The sequence below is a fragment of the Marmota monax genome, unplaced genomic scaffold (genome assembly GCF_021218885.2).
Source record: "Marmota monax isolate L192 unplaced genomic scaffold, Marmota_monax_Labrador192_F-V1.1 WCK01_AAM20220418_F8-fsc00157, whole genome shotgun sequence".
Lineage (NCBI taxonomy): Eukaryota > Metazoa > Chordata > Mammalia > Rodentia > Sciuridae > Marmota > Marmota monax.
Window position 1 is genome coordinate 4,081,921 of NW_026694573.1, and position 21,597 is coordinate 4,103,517.

Below are 21,597 nucleotides of genomic sequence, written 5' to 3' on the forward strand. Positions count from 1 at the left end.
GGGTGGTCAAATCTAAGGCAAAAGTCACACTTTTCTGAAACAGAAGGTTGAGCTAGAGCAGCAATTCTCTAACATGAGAGCACAAGGCCGTTTTCAGTCCCTCTCCACGACTTCCTGGGTGCCAGCTTGGGCACACTGGCTTTGGGAGCCTGGTTCTCAGGGGTGAACACAGCTAAGTCCTTGCCTCACAGAGCTTATATTTAGGCCCAGGAAAGAGAAAATAAATAAATAAAATAGTTGGTTAGACTGTGGCTAGTGCCAAGGGGAAAAAGAGCAGCAGGAAAGGGGCACAGGAACCACGTGAGTGTGGACATAAACACTGTTCTAGAGAGATGGCCTCAAGTGAACATGTAATTAAAAGACCTGGAGACCCTCCCTTGTGTATGGCCTTGTCTGAGAACCATAAGTGAGAACAAAAAGCAGCTGTGAGGACCACCTGGCATTGCAGAGAAACTTGGCCTTTAACACTGACACACAGAGAAACAACTGAGCAACCAGAGGGGAGCAATTTTAGGCAGAAACCAAGAAAGTGCAAAGATAGATGGTGAGGAGCCAAGCTCCCGTGTCATGATACCATGGGCCCAACTGGCACAGTAAGCTTTCCTAACAGCAAAGGAACACTGGTGTAGGCACAGAAGGGGCCTCACAGCCTGTGTGCTTCAGTCTTCACTTTAGAGAAAAGGATGAGGCCCAAAGAGGTGTAGTGTCAGACCTATGGCACACAGGTATAGGAAGTCAGCCCAGCCCCTGAACTGCCCCCACCCCAGGGGTGTGGAGTGAGAATGGAAATGGATGGATGGAAAATGTTCAGGGTTTGCTGTAGCCCACCAGCCTACCCAGAGCAGAGTCAGAACCTAAGAGCTAGCAGCAGCGGCCATGCCAACTCTAAATCAGCAGGTCACTAGGCCTCACCTATCATCCTTCTTGGGACCAATGAGGGGATAGAACCAGGCCAAACAGAAGGAAGCTGGGTCACCCTAGGCTAATAAGAATCCTCTGGTTTCTAGATAACTTCCAATAAGTCTGATGCCTAGACTCACTGAGCCACTGAGAAAAACCAATTCACCTCTCCAGATCTGTCTCCTTGACTATAAAAGTGAGATAAAAACAGGCCCTTTTCTGCACTTTGGTTTGTGAACTTTGGTTCCCTGGAAGGCACTTGGCTATGAAATCCAAGGCAGATTCTATATACTCTCCTTGCTAATAATTGTATCTGGGCTCTGGGGAAAATATGCACATTAGTCCCTACTCCCCAACCCCAACACTCTGACAAAGTCTGGCCTTCACAACTGACAGGGGCAGCCTTGCTGAGGGGGATCAAAGCTCAGACCAGACCTCACCTAGGAATCCTGTCCTGGTGGTTCCCCATCCCAGGGGCAGGAAAGGGCCACTTGATAGTGCAGGGGTATTCTTCTGAAAGATATGCTCTGACCACAGTCTACCACAGCCCTCGGACAGGGTCTGTTTCTGGTTTGAGGCTGCTAGAAGGAATACCAGTCTTGACACTATTTGTAAGGCTCCTCCCAGCACTGTGGCTTTTAACAGTCTCGCTTCTTAGCACTTTTTGATGGATTCTCCAGGGACGTCTCTAAAAGAGAGTTATACCTTAATTTAGAAGCAAATAACTCAAAACTCCGTGATGTAGCAGGCTCCTGTGGAAGAGAGGAATTTAAGGAAGCCATTGTGTGAAGCTGTCGGCCATGCTTGCCCAGGGCCTGCTGAGGCTGGACTTGCCTCCTGCTACCTTCTACCCAAGAAGCTGCTGGCTACTGGTGGTCCACAGAGAGAGGGGAAAGACATGACAACTCAGAGCAGGCAATTTTTCAATTTTTCACTTAATGTGTAATTTTGGGCTCCTCAGGCCAGGGGCCAGGTCTGGGTCTGACCAACTCCAGAAGCCTACCTGTCCATTCAAGAGAAAGGAGGAAGGGCAGTGGGCATACCACAGGCCCATATAACAGGCTTTCCTTCTCTGCCCATCATAGCCCCAGAATTGTTTTCATAGTCTCCACAATCAGGTCAATCTCATGGGCATGCACCTAGGGAATAACACAGGGCCCAGTGCTAGAAGTAATTCTCTGTTGTCATCGCCTTGAGATGCTTAATAATTTCTTAACAAGGACCCTATAAATTGTGCAGCCAGAGCTGCGCATGTCACTAATTTCCAGGCACCCCCTCCCAATGGCAGTTTTTGACCCGGGAGACCTGCCAAGCTGGTTGCCTCCTTCTCCAACCTCCTGAGGGGCTGTCATGACTGTGCTCCTATTCTCATTGGCTAAACAATCTTCAAACTCCATGCTGGCCCTTTCTGGACCCCTTATGCCCCCAAGGGACCTCAGCTGGTTCTAGGCTTCCCACACACCTTGATGCCAAAGACCCCAAGTTGCTACCTCCAACTTTGCTTTTCCCTCTGACTACCACTTGTGCTGATGTTTATTAAGGTCTCAAGTCTATCTCCAGATTCCCTGCCTCTCATGAAGAAGACTTTTGCCAAGTCTTCTTCAGTTAGTGCCAGCTCTGTCCTTTCAGTGGCTCAGATGAAAAACCTGCTGGGCTTGCATTTTCTCCATTAGCAGTCTGACCTGCCACTCTTGAAAATAAATCTTCCATGCAGCTACCTTTCATCACCTCTATTGCACCTACCTCACTGGAATGTTACACAGTTCTGAAAGGCCTCCAGGTCTTAGCCCCAGCCCAGTTTATACTCCTACATTAGCAGAGATCTTTTTTTTTTTCTTCTTTCACTGGAGATCAAACCCAGTACTTCATACATGGTAGGCAAGTGCTCTAACCCAGCTCCAGCATAGATCTTATAAAAGCCTAAATTAGTTTGTGTCTTCCCTCTGCTCTAAACTTGTCTAGGTCTTTCCACCTTACTGGCACATGTGGAGCTCTGCTTGACTAGCCTCAAGACTCCACCCAAGCCTCTGTTGCCCCTCTCCTAGGCTCCTAGGTGTTCTCCTTTGGCCACCTCATAACTTGCCCATAACTTTTCTGTTGCACTGCAGCAAGCCCTACTCCAGAGAGATGCCCCTCTTCCTTCTGCTTCAGTGTTTGGCATGGCATGGCACTTATTTACCTGCACTCAGTTACATGTGTTAGTGTCAGCTTCTGCCCATTGGAAGCGAGCACTGGGAGTGGATGCTACATTTCTACTGTACCCCTGTGCCTGGCACAGTACCTGGATCATGGCAGATGCTGGTACATATTAGCTCAATAAATGGATGAAGGCCACATGTAAGGTTCCATTCCTTGGGCCCTGTAAGGAGGGCTGTGGTCTCCTCCAGGAGCATCAGAGGTTCCTGACAGCTCACTCCCATGAAACTTCCTCCCCTGTCAGTGTGGACATGTGCAAGGGGCCAAATGTGTGGGAGGGGATCTAGCAGAGCACTCTTGGCTCTGTTTATAAATGAGGACAAAAAAGCTGAGAGAGGACAGGCCTGGACCAGGGCCTGATCTCATATCTTCTGATGCTTACACTGGAGTTCTTGCCTCCAAACTCAGAGGCATAAGTCTAGGTACTCCTGGGCCCCTTCCAAGTATGCACAAGCTGTAGCATGGCCTCTGCTCAGGGGTTCTGCATAGGGCCAATCCTTGGTGTCTGTTCTGATGCCTCTGTCCAAAGGTTTCCCTAGAGACCTAGTTATCCCAAGTTTTATTCCTGGGGTCTTCAGGGGAGCAGTGAGCTAATCTGCCTCTTGCAGAGTTCCTGTAAGCCAGCTGTGGTCAGCAGCAGTTACAAGCATGCCTCTATAGCCATACAGTATCTTAGGCTCCTGAGGTTAGTGTGGGCTAGTACATGGCTGGCCCTATTGTTGCCTTTAGGGAAGGAAGGAGCACACACTGTCATCCAAATTCACACATCAATTAAGTAGCTAGCCTGAGGCCACACTTTCACCCAGCCTACCCCAGCATTCAGCATTCCTTCTTTGAAAAGGCCCTCTATACAGGCAACCAAGGCAACCAAGTTAATCCAGACAACCAGATGTCTCTGGAATCACAGTAGATGTTCCTGAGGTCCAGGCAAAGGCACTTTTCCTCCTTGAAAACCAAGTTCAAGAGGCTTGGGACAGAGAGGAGGAATCCATTCCCTGTGTTCCAAACCCAGAGGCCCATGGCAAGCCCCTGGAATGGGCCAGGTGATAGGCACAGAACAAAGCGGCTTCGTCCCGTTCAGCCCAGACCACATACCCCATGAGGGCAGGCAGGCCCTGTTCTCTCTGCAGCAACCCAGGCCTCAGCCAAAGTTAAGAGAGTGTGTGTGTGTGTATGTATACACTCACATTTGGGGATGGGCACACTACCAAGATAAGATCTAGGGCAGAAAGTAACATTGGTCTTCTGAGGGGGAGGAACTAGTCTTATTCACCTCCTGTCTCAAAAAATCAATGTCTGTTACAGGAACACACAGGAAGAGTTTCAAATCAAACACAAGCACCTCTTCATCTCTATAGGAAGAGGCATATTGAAGGCACACCACTTCATCCAACCATGACCTGTCCCTCTCCACTCCCAATGGACACTCCTGAACTACCATAGTCACTGCTCTCAATCATCCATGGCCTGAAGGCAGTAACCAGCTAAGCTTTATCCCCAAAGCAGGTGGCTCCATCCTGGCTAAGAAGGGGGCTGAGTGAACTGGTTACCCAGTGCTTTGGCCCTACCCAGAGGCAAGGTGCCAAGACTGCAAGGAGCCCTCTCTAGTCTTTAAATTTCCTTCCCAACCCCACTCCAGCTCAAGAGGTCACAGAATTGTTCTCCTTTTATAAACATGGAGGCTACCATAGCTAACAAGGATTGGGTCAGGCCACTTCAGCAGCTCCCTCAGTCCCTTGAAGCCCCCATCCACCTTTCTTGCCAAACCTGACTCCTTCCTAAGCACCCTCATGCTCTCACCAGAATCAATTGCCTAAATAACTCTCTGGGCCTCCATCCATTCTCCCCTATCCCTGCACTGTACCCATGTCCACTCCAACTGTACCCATGTCCTTCAAGCTCCAGTTCAAATGTCACATTGCCCACAGGCAGGTCTGACCTGAGCCTGTGTCTCCTCCTGAGATCCCTGGACCCACACTGGGAGCTGGGTTATCTTTGTATAGTTCACTGTGGGGATGTGAGTCAGTCCTGGAAGGGTAGGCCTAGTCCACTCCCACCCTGTCCACACCAGCGCCAGGCCCTGAGGGAGCAAGAGCTCAGTAAATATTTGCTTAATTGAATTTGGCCAAGGAGCTTCCTCCAGACAGGAATGAGGGCAGCAGGACCAAATCCCCAGGGCAGGGAAATCATTTGGGCAGAAAGGAGCAGGTCAGGGACTCAGCCGCTTCCCCAAACTAGGCAGACCTTGGCTACCAGGAAGGTCCCTCCACGTTCAGATTCAGACTCCAGGGAACCGTGGCACCGCCTTCCTATCCTCTTCTCTTGATTAACAGGAGCCTCAATTCTCGGCCTAGGCGGATTCCTGCCATCGTCACCCAGACCGGCTCAGCACCGCCCTAAAGACAGAGCCCCTTTCATATGGACTGCAAGATACTGAGCCCCAGTCCCGAGGCCCTCACACCCCTCCCGCAAGCACCCCCGCCGCCTTTTAAGGGAAAAAATATTGAGCCGGGAACATATTACAATTGCAGCTGGTCGATACTCATCTCTTGCCTCCAAGGAACCTGCTCACTGCAAGAGTAATGACCAAAAACTGCGAGCCTTCTGTCCCCGGGCCCAGGCCTCTGGGGCCCTATCTTCCTTTCCGGTGAAGGCCACGCGCCGGCGCTCAGGCCAACTGGGGTCGTCTCCTTTCAGTATCCCTAGAGGGAGATCCCACCTCAGCGTAGCTCCCGCAGGTCTCCCGGCCGGGTTCCGCACTGGTAGCCGCCCAGGGCGCTCGGCTGGTCCGGCGCGGCATCCCCGGCGCCCCCTGCCCAACCCTGCAGGCCCGCAGCTACCATCTCCCGCGGGTTCCTCGGGCCGGCGCGCCTCCCTTCCTTGGCACCTGCTCGGCCGGCGGCCGCCTCCCACCTAGGCCAGTCATCCCTGCCAAGGCGACCCCCAACCCGGAATGTCCCTAAGCACAAAGGTCCGGAAGGGGCCCCATGTGGGGATGGGATGAACACCCCGGCTGCGCCCCCGACCCCTGGATCTCAACCTCGCTCATCGGGGTCGCGGGTGCGCTCACTCACCTCCTGGCCGCCGCACGGTGCATCTGAAGAGCTGCTTCGGGTGGGGCGGGGCGGGGCAGCAAGCGGGAGCCACGGCGCCCTCGTTCCGCAAGACGCGGGTGGCGGCGCTCGCGCGGGGACGTGACCGGACCGCGGGCGGCGCACACGCTCAGGCCGGCCTGGCTCCCTCCGCCAGCCTCCCGCGCCGCCCGCCGCCCGTCCGCCCGCGGGTCCTCCCGCCCCGCGCCGCCGTCGGCAGGGGGCGGAGCCGCGAGCGCAGCGCGTTGCCGGGCCAACCGCGGGCGGGGGCTGTCGCGCGCCCTCCGGGCACCGAGAGCCCGGCGCCACCGCCCCGCCACAAGCGCCGGCTCGTCGCCCATTGGGCACAGACTAAAGACGGACGTTCCAATAGTCCAATGGTTCCAGATAGGGGCGGAGCCGTCGTTCCGCGCGCGCCGCAGTCCTGCACGCTCTGCTGGCGCGGGCGTCCTAGAGCTGCGGTGTGCTCAAGTCTCTGCGCCTACTTAGCGAGACTGATTTTTGTAGCCAGGTAGGCCGACCCCGAGAGCAGCGGTGGCCTCTGCCCTTTCTACGGCGGCTGGCCTCCGCTCGTCTCCTCCCAACCTGGGTTCGAACCCAGCTCTGGCCCATATTAGCTGCGACCTTGGGCAACCAACTTTACCCCTGCAGACTTTCATTTTGCAAAGTAGGGCTAGTGGCACCTGCCCACCTGGATTGTGGCAATCGTCCTGTAAGACGTTTGAAAGACTTATGCGAATCCTAAAGTTTCACACCTATGAAGTTTGTACAGCATAGGAGGGAGCATTAGTTGTCTCTGCTGCTCTCTTTCTCAGCATGTTAGGGGCTCTTCTGGGTTCCTGGCAATACTGGTTCATGGAAAGCTGTATTGGAAGGGAGGAGAAGGGAGAAGAGGAAAGGCCTAGGAGATAACCCTTAGTCTAGAGAAGCAGGAGAGAGCCAGGTCCTAACTGGCACCTTTGGGAAACCCACTGAAGGTAATGGATCCTCAGCAAAATGTGCCTGAGGACAGATAGCAAAATTCTGTTTTGAATTTCAGGGGGAACCCATCTGTGGGCCCCAGGGCCACGAACCCCTCATTTCAGTGCTTAAAAGACTCAGGTCAGAGGGCTAAGATATACATGCTGCTCTATCTTTTCTATTCTTCTAGCATGAAGCACATGAATTTTAGAGCATCCCTAGTAAAATGTAGAAACAGTCTCAGCTAACATCTTCCTTGTCACTTTTTTCACTTTCTTGGTAAAATTACTTGGATCACCCCATTTGTTGAGCAGAGAAGCAGTGGAACTACCAGCAAAGGTTGATGGTAAGGCAACCTTAACCCAAGTCTGTGGTCAGATGGCTCTGGCAGCTGCATGTGCTGGATTTAAGATCATCCCATAACCTCCTTGGACTATTTCTTTTTCTGTGAAATGGAGAACACTGCACTACATATCCTGGGATCACAGCCCTCCTGTGAAGGTGCTGCCTAAACTTTTTTTTTTTTTTTTTTTAATTTTTTATTGTTGGCTGTTCAAAACATTACATAGTTCTTGATATATCATATTTCACAATTTGATTCAAGTGGGTTATGAGCTCCCATTTTTACCCCATATACAGATTGCAGAATCACATCAGTTACACATCCATTGATTTACATATTGCCATACTAGTGTCTGTTGTATTCTGCTGCCTTTCCTATCCTCTACTATCCCCCCTCCCCTCCCCTCCCCTCCCCTCCCCTCCCCTCTTCTCTCTCTGCTCCCTCTACTGACATTCGTTTGTCCCCCTTATATTATTTTTCCCCTTCCCCTCACTTCCTCTTGTATGTACTTTTGTATAACTCTGAGGGTCTCCTTCCATTTCCATGCATTTTCCCTTCTCTCTCCCTTTCCCTCCCACCTCTCATCCCTGTTTAATGTTAATCTTCTTCTCATGCTCTTCGACCCTACTCTGTTCTTAGTTACTCTCCTTATATCAAAGAAGACATTTGGCATTTGTTTTTTAGGGATTGGCTAGCTTCACTTAGCATAATCTGCTCTAATGCCATCCATTTCCCTGTAAATTCTATGATTTTGTCATTTTTTAATGCAGAGTAATACTCCATTGTGTATAAATGCCACATTTTTTTTATCCATTCATCCATTGAAGGGCATCTAGGTTGGTTCCACAGTCTAGCTATTGTGAATTGTGCTGCTATGAACATCGATGTAGCAGTGTCCCTGTAGAATGCTCTTTTTAGGTCTTTAGGGAATAGACCGAGAAGGGGAATAGCTGGGTCAAATGGTGGCTCCATTCCCAGCTTTCCAAGAAATCTCCATACTGCTTTCCAAATTGGCTGCACCAATTTGCAGTCCCACCAGCAATGTACAAGTGTACCCTTTTCCCCACATCCTCGCCAGCACTTGTTGTTGTTTGACTTCATAAGGGCTGCCGATCTAACTGGAGTGAGATGGTATCTTAGGGTGGTTTTGATTTGCATTTCTCTGACTGCTAGAGATGGTGAGCATTTTTTCATGTACTTGTTGATTGATTGTATGTCCTCCTCTGAGAAGTGTCTGTTGAGGTCCTTGGCCCATTTGTTGATTGGGTTGTTTGTTCTCTTATTGTCTAATTTTTTGAGTTCTTTGTATACTCTGGATATTAGGGCTCTATCTGAAGTGTGAGGAGTAAAGATTTGTTCCCAGGATGTAGGCTCTCTATTTACCTCTCTTATTGTATCTTTTGCTGAGAAAAAACTTTTTAGTTTGAGTAAGTCCCATTTGTTGATTCTAGTTATTAACTTTTGTGCTATGGGTGTCCTATTGAGGAATTTGGAGCCCGACCCCACAGTATGTAGATCGTAGCCAACTTTTTCTTCTATCAGACGGCGTGTCTCTGATTTGATATCAAGCTCCTTGATCCATTTTGAATTCACTTTTGTGCATGGCGAGAGAAAGGGATTCAGTTTCATTTTGTTGCATATGGATTTCCAGTTTTCCCAGCACCATTTGTTGAAGATGCTATCCTTCCTCCATTGCATGCTTTTAGCCCCTTTATCAAATATAAGGTAGTTGTAGTTTTGTGGATTGGTTTCTGTGTCCTCTATTCTGTACCATTGGTCCACCCGCCTGTTTTGGTACCAGTACCATGCTGTTTTTGTTACTATTGCTCTGTAGTATAGTTTGAAGTCTGGTATCGCTATACCGCCTGATTCACACTTCCTGCTTAGCATTGTTTTTGCTATTCTGAGTCTTTTGTTTTTCCATATGAATTTCATGATTGCTTTCTCTATTTCTACAAGAAATGCCATTGGGATTTTGATTGGCATTGCATTAAACCTATAGAGAACTTTTGGTAATATCGCCATTTTGATGATGTTAGTTCTGCCTATCCATGAACAGGGTATATTTTTCCATCTTCTAAGATCTTCTTCTATTTCTCTCTTTAGGGTTCTGTAGTTTTCATTGTATAAGTCTTTCACCTCTTTTGTTAGGTTGATTCCCAAGTATTTTATTTTTTTTGAAGATATTGTGAATGGAGTGGTTGTCCTCATTTCCATTTCAGAGGATTTGTCGCTGACATACAGGAATGCCTTTGATTTATGCGTGTTGATTTTATATCCTGCCACTTTGCTGAATTCATTTATTAGCTCTGATAGTTTCTTTGTAGACCCTTTTGGGTCTGCTAGGTATAGAATCATGTCATCTGCAAATAGTGATAATTTAAGTTCTTCTTTTCCTATTTTGATGCCTTTAATTTCTTTCGTCTGTCTAATTGCTCTGGCCAGTGTTTCGAGAACTATGTTGAACAGAAGTGGTGAGAGAGGGCATCCCTGTCTTGTTCCAGATTTTAGAGGGAATGCCTTCAATTTTTCTCCATTCAGAATGATGCTAGCCTGAGGCTTAGCATAGATTGCTTTTACAATATTGAGGTATGTTCCTGTTATCCCTAGTTTTTCTAGAGTTTTGAACATAAAGGGATGCTGTACTTTGTCGAATGCTTTTTCCGCATCTATCGAGATGATCATATGATTCTTATTTTTAAGTCTATTGATGTGGTGAATAACATTTATTGATTTCCGTATATGGAACCAGCCTTGCATCCCAGGGATGAATCCTACTTGATCATGGTGCACAATTTTTTTGATATGTTTTTGTATCCGAGTGGCCAGAATTTTATTGAGGATTTTTGCATCTAGGTTCATTAGAGATATTGGTCTGTAGTTTTCTTTCTTTGAAGTGTCTTTGTCTGGTTTAGGTATCAGGGTGATGTTGGCCTCGTAGAATGAATTTGGAAGTTCTCCCTCTTTTTCTATTTCCCGAAGTAGCTTGAAAAGTATTGGTATTAGTTCCTCTTTAAAGGTTTTGTAAAACTCTGCTGTATACCCATCCGGTCCTGGGCTTTTCTTAGTTGGTAGTCTTTTGATGGTTTCTTCTATTTCCTCAATTGATATTGGTCTGTTTAGGTTGTCTATATCCTCCTGACTCAATCTGGGCAGATCATATGACTTAAGAAATTTATCTATGCCTTCACTATCTTCTAATTTATTGGAGTATAAGGATTCAAAATAATTTTTGATTATCTTCTGTATTTCTGAAGTGTCTGTTGTGATATTGCCTTTTTCATCCCGTATGCTAGTAATTTGAGTTCTCTCTCTTCTTCTCTTCGCTAGCATGGCTAAGGGTCTGTCGATTTTGTTTATTTTTTCAAAGAACCAACTTTTAGTTTTGTCAATTTTTTCAATTGTTTCTTTGTTCGATTTCATTAATTTCAGCTCTGATTTTCATTATTTCTTGCCTTCTACTTCTTTTGCTGTTGTTTTGCTCTTCTTTTTCTAGGATTTTGAGATGAAGTATGAGATCATTTATTTGTTGGTTTTTTCTTTTTTTAAGGAATGAACTCCAAGCAATGAATTTTCCTCTTAGAACTGCTTTCAATGTGTCCCATAGATTCCGATATGTTGTGTCTGTGTTTTCATTAATCTGTAAGAATTTTTTAATTTCTTCCTTGATGTCTTCTATAACCCATTGATCATTCAGTAACCTATTGTTCATTCTCCAAGTGATGTATTCTTTTCCCTTCCTTCTTTTATCATTGATTTTCAGTTCCATTCCATTATGATCAGATAGGATGCATGGTATTATCTCTACTCCTTTATATTGTCTAAGAGTTTCCCTGTGACATAATATATGATCTATTTTTGAGAAGGATCCATGTGCTGCTGAGAAAAAAGTGTAACTGCTTGATGTTGGGTGGTATATTCTATATATGTCAATTAAGTCTAGGTTATTAATTGTGTTATTGAGTTCTATAGTTTCCTTATTCAACTTTTGTTTGGAAGATCTGTCCAGTGGTGATAGAGGTGTGTTGAAGTCTCCCATGATTATTGTATGGTGGTCTATTAGACTCTTGAACTTGAGAAGAGTTTGTTTGATGAACATAGCTGCACCATTGTTTGGGGCATATATATTTATGATTGTTATGTCTTGTTGGTGTATGGTTCCCTTAAGCAGTATGTAGTGTCCCTCTTTATCCCTTTTGATTAACTTGGGCTTGAAATCTATTTTATTTGATATGAGTATGGATACTCCTGCTTGTTTCCGAAGTCCATATGAGTGATATGATTTTTCCCAACCTTTCACCTTCAGCCTATGTATGTCTTTTCCTATCAAATGCGTCTCCTGTAGGCAGCATATTGTTGGGTCTTGTTTTGTGATCCATTCTACTAGCCTGTGTCTCTTAATTGGTGAGTTTAAGCCATTAACATTTAGGGTTATTATTGAGATATGGGTTGTTCTTCCAGCCATATTTGTTTATTTCTGTTACTAAACATGGTTTGTTTTCCTCTTTGATTATTTTCCCCCCCTTTACTGTCCTACCTCCCACTGTTGGTTTTCATTGTTATTTTCCATTTCCTCTTCCTGTAATGCTTTGGCGAGGATGTTTTGAAGAGATGGTTTTCTAGCTGCAAATTCTTTTAACTTTTGTTTATCGTGGAAGGTTTTAATTTCATCTTCCATCCTGAAGCTTAATTTCGCTGGAAACACAATTCTTGGTTGGAACCCATTTTCTTTCAGTGTTTGAAATATGTTATTCCAGGATCTTCTAGCTTTCAGAGTCTGTGTTGAAAGATCAGCTGTTATCCTGATTGGCTTACCCCTAAATGTGATCTGCTTCCTTTCTCTTGTAGCTTTTAAAATTCTCTCCTTATTCTGTATGTTGGGCATCTTCATTATAATGTGTCTAGGTGTGGGTCTCTTATGATTTTGCACATTCGGCGTCCTGTAGGCTTCTAGGATTTGGGGTTCTGTCTCATTCTTCAAGTCTGGGAAGTTTTCTCGTATTATTTCATTGAATAGATTGCTCATTCCTTTGGTTTGAAACTCTGTCCCTTCCTGTATCCCAATGACTCTTAAATTTGGTCTCTTGATGTTATCCCATATTTCTTGGATGTTCTGCTCATGGTTTCTTAACAGTCTTGCTGAGCTGTCTATGTTCTTTTCAAGTTGAAATACTTTATCTTCATTGTCTGATGTTCTGTCTTCTAAGTGTTCTACTCTGCTGGTAGTATTCTCAATTGAGTTTTTAAGTTGGCTTATTGCTTCCTGCATTTCTAGGATTTCTGTTTGTTTGTTTTTTATAACCTCTATTTCCCTGTATAGTTGATCTTTTGCTTCTTGCTGCCTAAACTTTTAAAGACTGGTTATGGTCACAGTTGAGATCAACTAGATGTGGCACAGTGATCCCTGGAGGTGACCAGTGAGGACTAAAGGAATTTGACTAACAGTTGAAGGGCTGCTCTGCATGTATGCCTACCATGCTTCCTAGAGGGTAATTTTGAGAGTTTAACATAGGAAATGTACATTTTTAATGGGCCCAGGCAGTTTCTGTGGCAGAATCAGGGGTCAGAGTTAAGCTTTTTGCAAGGGCCAAACCCAGATACAAGTGTGGGATAACCACTTACAACATTCCAGCTATGAGAGCAGAGACCAGCTCCTAGAGGGAACCACTAGGGCTGGCTGTTGCCTACCTGACCTTACCACCTGAAAGACAAAGGGATGGCTCCCCTGGTGTCCAGTCAATTTTTATTTTCATTCATTTAACAATCATTTAGTGAAGGTTTCCTCAATGTGGGGCATATTTCTAGTTACAGTTCTAGGATGTAGACCTGATTCTTTCCTGGTGGACTCTTGTGGCTACAGGGCAGTGGTAGAAAGCAGAACAATAATTTGCCACTATAGTTATAGTCTGTAACCTGACTCAGCATAGACAGGTGGGTGGAGACATTGGGGTTTGGAGGGCATGTGGAGGGGGAACCTGGAAGCAACGGGGTCAGCTTCCTGAAAGAAAAGATGCTTAAGCTGGGGCTGCAGCAGGAATGGAGAGGTAGCCAGTGATAGGGGATTGAAGTGAGTTCCAAGGTAGGGAGAACACTGGGCAGGAAGGAGCATGAGACTTGGAGAGAATTCATGGAAGACCAACCTGGCCAAGCCAGTGAGCATGAAAGGATGCCCCAGATAGCCACATCTGGTCAGCTGCCTTCAAGTAAAATTGGGGATGTTGGTCTAAGAACCATCGGAGAATTGTTAAATTAGACTTTTTAAAGGCAAGTTTTTGTTTCATATTTATTTGCCTTGGGCATGGTCCCACAGACCATGCGAGTTGTGCTTCTGGGCATAATCATATAGCAAAAATATTAATTAGTCGAGAAAATAAGAAAAAGCAAAGAAGTCAGTTTTTGTGAGGCCTAGTTCAGCAAAGTGCCTGCTGCAGCCATGGGATCATGGGGAAACTGAGTGTGTCAGTGTCAGCATTGGAGTAGTTATCAGCAGGTGCTGTGCTGGCCCAGGGGCAGGGTGCAGCTGGAGCTTTGTGTTGGCAAGGAGAAAGGGGCCTTGTGACTGAGCCCACCCAGCACCTCCCTGACAGCATGGATAGCTGGGCAAAATAGTATCAACCCCTGCCCCAGGAAACTGACCAAACTTTAATTGCAGGTGGCTCCATGCCATGAGCATCCATGACCCCTCAATCCCAGTAGAACTTTCTAGCTCATTAACTATTAAGCCCATACTGGCCCACCCAGTATGGCAGTTTGCAGGCTTTCTGTTTCTGCCCATCTGGACTCCGCTGCACCTCTGTAAGGTCTAGCTTCCCTGGGTCTACCTTTCTGTACTTCCAGAATCCACAGGATCCTGGAATTCCTCGTCTACAGATGTGACAACCTGTTGCCTAATGACCTGTCCCCAAATGACTCTCCCACTAGCCTTCCTACTTCCCTGGCTGGCTGTTCTCTGTTCCCCACCTGTGCTAGCCTCCCAATCCTCACTGTGACTCTCAGGTGGGTTTTTCTGGTTGGTTTCCTTGGGGTCTATGTGCCTCACCCCCACTTGAACAAGCTGTTTTGGATCTGGGTTAGTTATAAATAGCCAGGCCCACCACTCTCCTTTTAGCTGAAAAGCAAAGTGAACGAGCAGAAAGGCACACCCGGCATGCGTTTTATTTTTAATCTCCCTCTGTCTCAAAATGAACCTAGGTCCCAGTGCTGAGTATTTCTAGGAGCAGTGGCCCAAAACAGATGCTTGAGTAACAAAACCCAAAGAGCCAAGGGCCCTGGCTTTGTCCCCATCTACTGTTTCCCCTCTGGGCCTCAGTTTCCTTGCCAAGGAAGAGAGGTGCCATGGAAGTGATCACCTCCAATGTTCTGATTTTCTGACCTCATTTCTCTCCTTCTGTCCTTTCCCAAGTGTGTGTCCATCCCAAGTTGGACTGGACAGCACTTTCTTTCAGTTCAGCAACACCTGTCACTGGGTTTTCTCAGGAAGCTTAGAACCAAATGTGAGTGAGGCCATGACCAAGCCCCAATTAGACAGTTCCCAACTTCCATTGGTATTATATAACATCCTGCCAAGTGGGCTTATTTCAATGCTGAGTAAACCAGGCTCAGAGAGGTTGGATTATGTGTCTAAGACTACACATCTGGGAAAGGATACATTTAGGAGCTAAACCTAGGCTTCTTTGGAAATCTGTGGATATTAAATTTTAAAAAGGAAAGTCTAACATACTTGAAGTAACAGATAACTGATTTCCCTGTGCCCTGAGTGCCCTAAGAAGAAGTGGGGCAGAGCTAGCTGCTCCACCCAGACACCCAAGTGAGAAGCTGGTCAAGGGTACTGGGAGCTGCTGGACAGCAGGGAACGTGCAGAGGAGACAGTAAGAGCTTCTAAATATGCTTGTCTTTCTACTTGCCCTTACCTGGGGCATCTGCCATTTGATGTCCTTAGGGAGTGAGACAAGAAGACTGGGATGATGTCTTCAAAGAGGAAATCCCTGGTGCTAATTGGTACTCAGAGACCTTTTGGCTAATTGACCTGTTTATTTGTCTCTCTAGAGTAAATTAGAAGGTTTAACTAGGGAGGGCAGAAGAAAGAGGTGTTTGCTGGTGGCCACCTCCCTAGGGACTATAGACAGTTTCTCAGTGGGTAGCATGGCTGCTGGGGAGGATGGGGAGAGGGCCAGATACAAGGCAGTAGTGATGGGTGGTTTGAGTGCATGGGGAAGTGCTCGCCTTTGCTCTTTCCACATCTCAAGGACTTGAGAGGGCTGCTTTGAGAGCCTGGGCCCCTTGGGATACTGTTGGTGCTGGGGTTCTGTGTTCTATTCCAGATAGCTACAGGTGGAAATATCCTTGCCCAGGAGGGAAGGAGAGCTGGAAGGAGTGAGGTGGGGCCCATTTGAGGGGGAGTCTTTGCTCTCCCAGGGATAACTGCTACCTCTCAGGCTTCTGTGTACTTGTTTATGTCTGATGTTCCTGAGGCCCAAGTGACCAAAAGGCTAGCACCTTTTGTGACCTCTGGGACCTTATCTCAGCCTCACCCCAGCTTCTGCCATGGCTGCACCCTCAGCCTCCTAATGGCTACTCAAGCTCCATGCCAGGTCCTTCTATCAAAGCTTCCACTCTACCTGTGCAAGCCAGTCTGCACGGGAGGCTGTCCCCCAGTATCCTTTTCTGTTCTGCAGGGGCCCGTGGCATTGTCGATAACGGCTTGATCTCCCCACTGGTATTGAAGCTGCAGAGGGAGGAGGAGAAAATCCAGGAGCTCATCTTGGACACGCTGGCCTCCTGCCTGCAGGAGGATGCCACTGAGGCTCTGAGCAGCTGTGCTGTGCCTTTCTTCAAGCAGAAACTTCTCAGTTCCAACAAAAACATCCGCAGCAAGGCTGCTCAAGCACTCATGGCCATCAGGTGAGGCCCAGCCAGGTCACACAGAGTGGCTATGCCCTTGGGCTTCTGCTGAGGCCCAGAGACAACTGAGCTGCTGTTGGCCCAGAAGCAGGCCAGAAGTGGGGCTTCACCCAACAAGGTCTCTCCCAGAACCCAAGGGTATCCACCCTGGGCCTACCTCTCCTGGCCTGCTTGTGCCCTGGGGGGAGGAGGGAGCTGGGTTGGAAGAGGACCTTATCTACTATGGTGATCACTGTCCTATTGGCCTCAGAATGTCCTGTATCCCAGGAAACTCTTTCTTACCCCCATATCAGACAAAAACAGCCAATTGCTCACCCATACTCATGAGGAAGGCAAGCAGGAGTCTCCCCTGCCATAACAATGATAGCCAGTGGTCACTAAGTGCTTATGACACCAGGAATTGTCTATAAATTACACATCTAGATAATTCTCCAAGGAAGGGAATGTCTTCCATTATAGGTAAGGAAACTGGAGCACAAGATCTAGTCACTTGCTCAAAGTCACATAGGATTATGGTCTAAATCCTGCCTGGAAACTGAGGTAGCAGGCTTCTTGTCCCCAGGATCACCCTGGGAGGCTTGGGCAGATTTCCAGGCCCAGGCTCAGGCTCATTATCCTTCTGGTTTTTGTCCAGAAGTCACCTTTTAGCAAGGCTTTCTACTTTATTAAAGTGTGGCCTTCCTCCAGCCCTCCTGGCTTCTCCCACCCAGCCTATGTTCACTATCACCCCTTCCATTTTGTTGTCATCCATTTGGGGAGTTCTGTGAGGACAGGGCATTGCTCTGTTTGCTGCTCTAGAACAAGGGTTAGATTACCTGGTCCCCAAATGTCAACAATGCTCAGGCAGAGAAACCCAGGTCTTATTGTGGTGTTTGAACCAGTGCCCACTGTGTGCCGGGTGCCCATATAGTACTTGCTGCATGAATGAATTCGGGGAATCCCTGAAGGTGAGCCTAAGCCTCTGTATCCTTGATCAAGTATCTAAGAGTTAAGACCCATTGCCCAGAAAGCCCAACAGTCTCACAAACTCACAGCCAAATGGCTGCCAAACCCATTTTCCAAACTGTGTTTCCATGGAAAACCTATGTCTTTGGGGTGTTATTAAGAGTTCTACAAAGCCAGATGCAGTGGCACATGCCAGTAATTCTGGCTACTGGTGAGCTGAGGCAGGAGGATTACAAGTTCTAGGCCAACCTCAGCAACTTAGCAAGGTCATGTCTCAAAATTAAAAATAATAAACAAAAAGGGCTAGGGATGTAACTCAGTGTTAGAGTGCCCCTGGGCTCATTCCCCTGTTGTGGGGGTGGGGAAGAATTCTACAAAAATGAGGGTTCTTGGGTGGTAAAGTTTGAGAAATTTTAAATGAATTATAACAGGGTCCTTGCTGCAAGATGCATGTGCACCGAGATGTTCCTGTGGGGACTAATAGGCAGTATTTCCTGGTTCAGGGAGCCCTTCTTTTTTGGGGGTGAAGTGTTGGCCCTCTTACAGTTTGGAAAACTCTTGGGGAGTACACCATCCTATTTTCACAGCTTCACACAATGCCAGAATGAGAAGTGGCCTAAAAGTCACCTTATCTGAGTCTCCACCTGCTGTTGCCCATGGCTGGGCAGCTTACTGCTGTTTGGGGTAGCTTGGCCCTCCATTGATAGCTAACTCTTTAAGTAGAGTCGATGGGTCTCACTGTGGTTCACACCCCTGGGTCCTGCTCCTCTGCATTTTGGGGCCAAGGAGAAAATGTCTTGTTTCTTCTTTTGAATGATGGCTTAGGGTAAGGTGACATTGCCCCCTGGCCCTTGGTCTCACCTTCACTGGCAGCAGGCAGTGCTTATACCAGTATTGCTACATACCCTGGCCATGGGCAGTCCTGGGCCTTCAGGGATAGTCCCAATACAAGTTATTTCCTCTTGTGTCCCCCTGGGGAAGTCTTGGGTCTTACTCCAGTCCTCCCCATCAACTAGAACCCCTAGCTATCTCCTTTATGCTCCAGCATCCCTCTGGAGGGCAAGAACCAGGTGTGTAGACATGATGTCATCCCTATCCTGGTGCAGCTACTGAAAGATGAGGAGGAAGAGGTACAGGCCAATGCTGCTGGGGCTCTGATATATGCCACCGTGACCACTGAAGGTAAGGCAAGGATGTCCACCCCAGGATCCTTCAGGTTGGGTGGGTCTAGGCAAGAGGGAAGAGGGAGCCCTCCCACGCAGCCTGCCAGCAGCCACTTTGAGCTTTCCAAACTCATCTTTCTCATACTCAAGAGCTGAGTATTACTCCCCCAACCATCCACACTGGTCACTCACATTAGGACCTTTGTCCCTTCATACCACTCTTCCCTGGGCCTGGAATTACTGCATACACTCAGGTCCCTTTGTGAGCTATGATTCTTATATTGATTAGATTGCTATCCATGAATTCTGTTTTCCTGTGGTCTAAGCAAACCCTGGAACCCTTGAGTCTAAGGTGTTTCTTGATCATAATTGATTTTCTCAAATTTGTGGAAGGGCAAATAAGACTACAGTATTATCTTCTCCCATACCCTCAGCCCAGGACTCCCAGATAGTCAGACTTTCATGCTGTCACCCAACTCTGAGCTAAGAGAAGAGACCTGAGCTGATCTCTATAACTGATGGGCTGGGATCTGATTTTTCCTTCCCACACTTGAGAACCTCTGAAAGCTGTCTGATCTTCCCTCTTGGCCGACACTCATCTGTACCAGCCCTGTGCCCCATGCTTCCTTTGCATCCAACAGAGTATTCACTGAACCTTGGATTCATGATCAATATACTGCAAAGTCTCCCTCAAACACATTCTCCCAGAAACTCCCACAGGACCTAATAGTAGAATTTGAGACACAAAGAGGAGGTGAGATTGGGGCCTTCTCAGAGGTCACAGCCCTGCTTTCCATTGTGTAGTTAGGATGCTGACTACATAGGAGGGTAGGGGTGCCCTCTGTGCATTCATCTTGGGGAATCTCAGCTCAGGCTTCCTGTGGGGGCACTTGGAGGGCCAGGGGCCTCATAGGAGCTCAGGCAATGGCCAGAGACACAGAGTCCAGAAGCCAGGCATGTAAGGATAACTGATCCCCAGAAGGCATTTTGGTGGGTAGTCTCTGAGTCCCAGTCATGTGATGGGCACTGAACTGGACAATGGTAACCCATAGTTCTCTGCCTCTGGGGTCTATAGTTGGCAGGAGAGGCAGAATGATAAGTGATGTGGAGAAGTGTTAGCATTCCAGAGGGCCAGACATCCCTTGAGAGGGGCTTGGGAATCAACCCAAAGGACAGAGTTAGCAGGATAGAGACGGAGACTCCCCTCATCCCTCTACATACCCATCTTGCAGCAAAGGAGTTTGCTGACTGTGTGTTAAGGAGAGTATCTTCTGTACATATAATGTCTGAGGGCAAGAAAAATATGGATTGTTTTGTTGTTTTTCTTCTCTTCTCGTTTGTTCCCTTTCCCCTTTCCTCTCCTCTTCTCTCCAAACCTCTCCTCTCCTCTCCTCCCCACCTTTCTCTCTCTCTCTCTCTCTCTCTCTCTCTCTCTCTCTCTCTCTCGTAGAGCTGAAGATAGAATCCAGGGCCTTGCATCTCTTAGGCAAGTGCTCTACCACTGAACTAGGACCCCAGCCCTCCTATGAGTGTTTTTGTGCCAGGTGTTGAATAGTTGCTTAAGAAATTTTTGCCATATGAATGATTAGCTTTATATTTTAAAAGACAATTTGTTTTGTCTTAATAGACTGATTGTAGTGTAAGAAAGAGAATGATGGAGAGAAGCCAGTTAGGAGTCTGGAAGAGCAGGGTTGAGGGGGTCTAGGCTGAACTCCACAAGAGTGTAAAAGAGATGAGGAGAAAGGAGGGTGATATAGGGTGATGCCTCCCCTTGAAACAGCACAGGCAGGAGGGCAGGGGGAGGAAGGCCTCCTCAGAATGACTGGTTAAGAAAGCTGGTGTTGGTGGTCTACAGGGAAGTATGCAGCCCTGGATTCAGAAGCCATCCAGCCACTCCTGAAGCTTCTGTTCTCACCTCTGATCAAAGTGCGCCTGAATGCCACCAAGGCCCTCACCATACTGGCTGAGGCCCCTGAGGGTCGCAAGCTCCTGCAGGGCCACGTGTTCAACTTCCGTAATCTCAAGATGGATCAAAATGAGGCTGTAAGGAGGGCAGCCCACATTGCTATCAAAGTGATCGAATGGAAACCCTGAGCCCCTCACTGGCCCAGATCCAATAAGCTACCTGTGTGCCTGAATAAATGGGCAGAATCTTTATCTCAGGTCTCAGTGGTACTTTATATTCCTGGAGCATTGTCACATCTTTCTTTCTGCCAAAGGATAAATACCAGGCCCAGAGATACTGGGTACTGATTGGCACAGACCCAACCTAGGGCAAGGAATGAGTAGGAGGTGACCTTGGGAGCTTTGCTTTCTCTAGAGCCCAGACTGCCCTTAGCAGGTAAAAAGTATGGCTGAGTCCTCTAGGACAGGATGGTAGGTAGGGAGTTGGGATGGGGGTTGGAAGGAACACTACTGGACCAGGCACTAACCAAGCTTTGTACACCATAGTGCTCAGGCCCGTGGAGTGCATGTGGGTGTGGTTCTGCTGAGCAGTCTCCTCAGTGCCCTGTCCAGCCACTTCTGTCCCTTTCCCACAAAGCATGGCAGGAAGCAAGATGATGATCTGATGCAGAGTCTCCCCAGGGGAGGATGACTAGGTCATAAGAGGATCCACCAGGGTTGAGCGCACAGGACAGGGATTGATTCTAGTTTTTTCCTTAAGATTTTCCCCTTAAAACAGCTTCATTGTTCTCCAAAGCAAGGAATTCACCAGGTCACACTCCCTTCTGGGCTGGCCGGAAGCCCCCTGCACCTCCCTCTTCCTTCTTAAGCTTTCCTGGCTGCAGAGCAGCTCTGCATTGAGATTGCCTCCCGCCTGTGCCTTCATTCATCTTCTCCCCCTGTAATGAGATCAGCTAGAGAGGCTGGGAGCTCAAGGAAGGGGAGAAGCTGGGCTGAAGAGTGGGGTAGTTCTGAGGCATGTGGATAAGGTCAGAGGAATGGTCAAGAGAGCTCTTTTGTTTCTCCCTACCCAGCCCTGCCTGGTTTGGCCATGCCACAGCTCCTCTGGTTTTGGGGGACAAGCAGTGATTCCAACCTCAGTTGAAGGACCACAAGAATTAAGCCTTAGGGCTGTGCCTTTACAGTAAAGCCT

General features: G+C 47.6%; 2 protein-coding genes across 2 annotated transcripts in view; one reads left to right on the forward strand and one right to left on the reverse strand.

Moving 5' to 3' along the window:
• Window positions 1-6,301, reverse strand: part of Gnaz (G protein subunit alpha z) — a 52,370-nt gene extending 46,069 nt beyond the window's left edge. The window contains exon 1 of the mRNA XM_046421143.2: window positions 6,171-6,301. The gene's annotated coding sequence lies outside the window, so the exon portion shown is untranslated. The remainder of the gene's footprint in view (window positions 1-6,170) is intronic.
• Window positions 1-20,657, forward strand: part of Rsph14 (radial spoke head 14 homolog) — an 82,437-nt gene extending 61,780 nt beyond the window's left edge. Inside the window, exons 5-7 of the mRNA XM_046421145.2 lie at window positions 16,167-16,392; window positions 18,383-18,519; window positions 20,356-20,657. Coding sequence (XP_046277101.1) covers window positions 16,167-16,392; window positions 18,383-18,519; window positions 20,356-20,594 — 602 coding nt within the window. The 3' untranslated portion in view covers window positions 20,595-20,657. The remainder of the gene's footprint in view (window positions 1-16,166; window positions 16,393-18,382; window positions 18,520-20,355) is intronic.
• The last annotated feature ends 940 nt before the right edge of the window (window positions 20,658-21,597 follow it).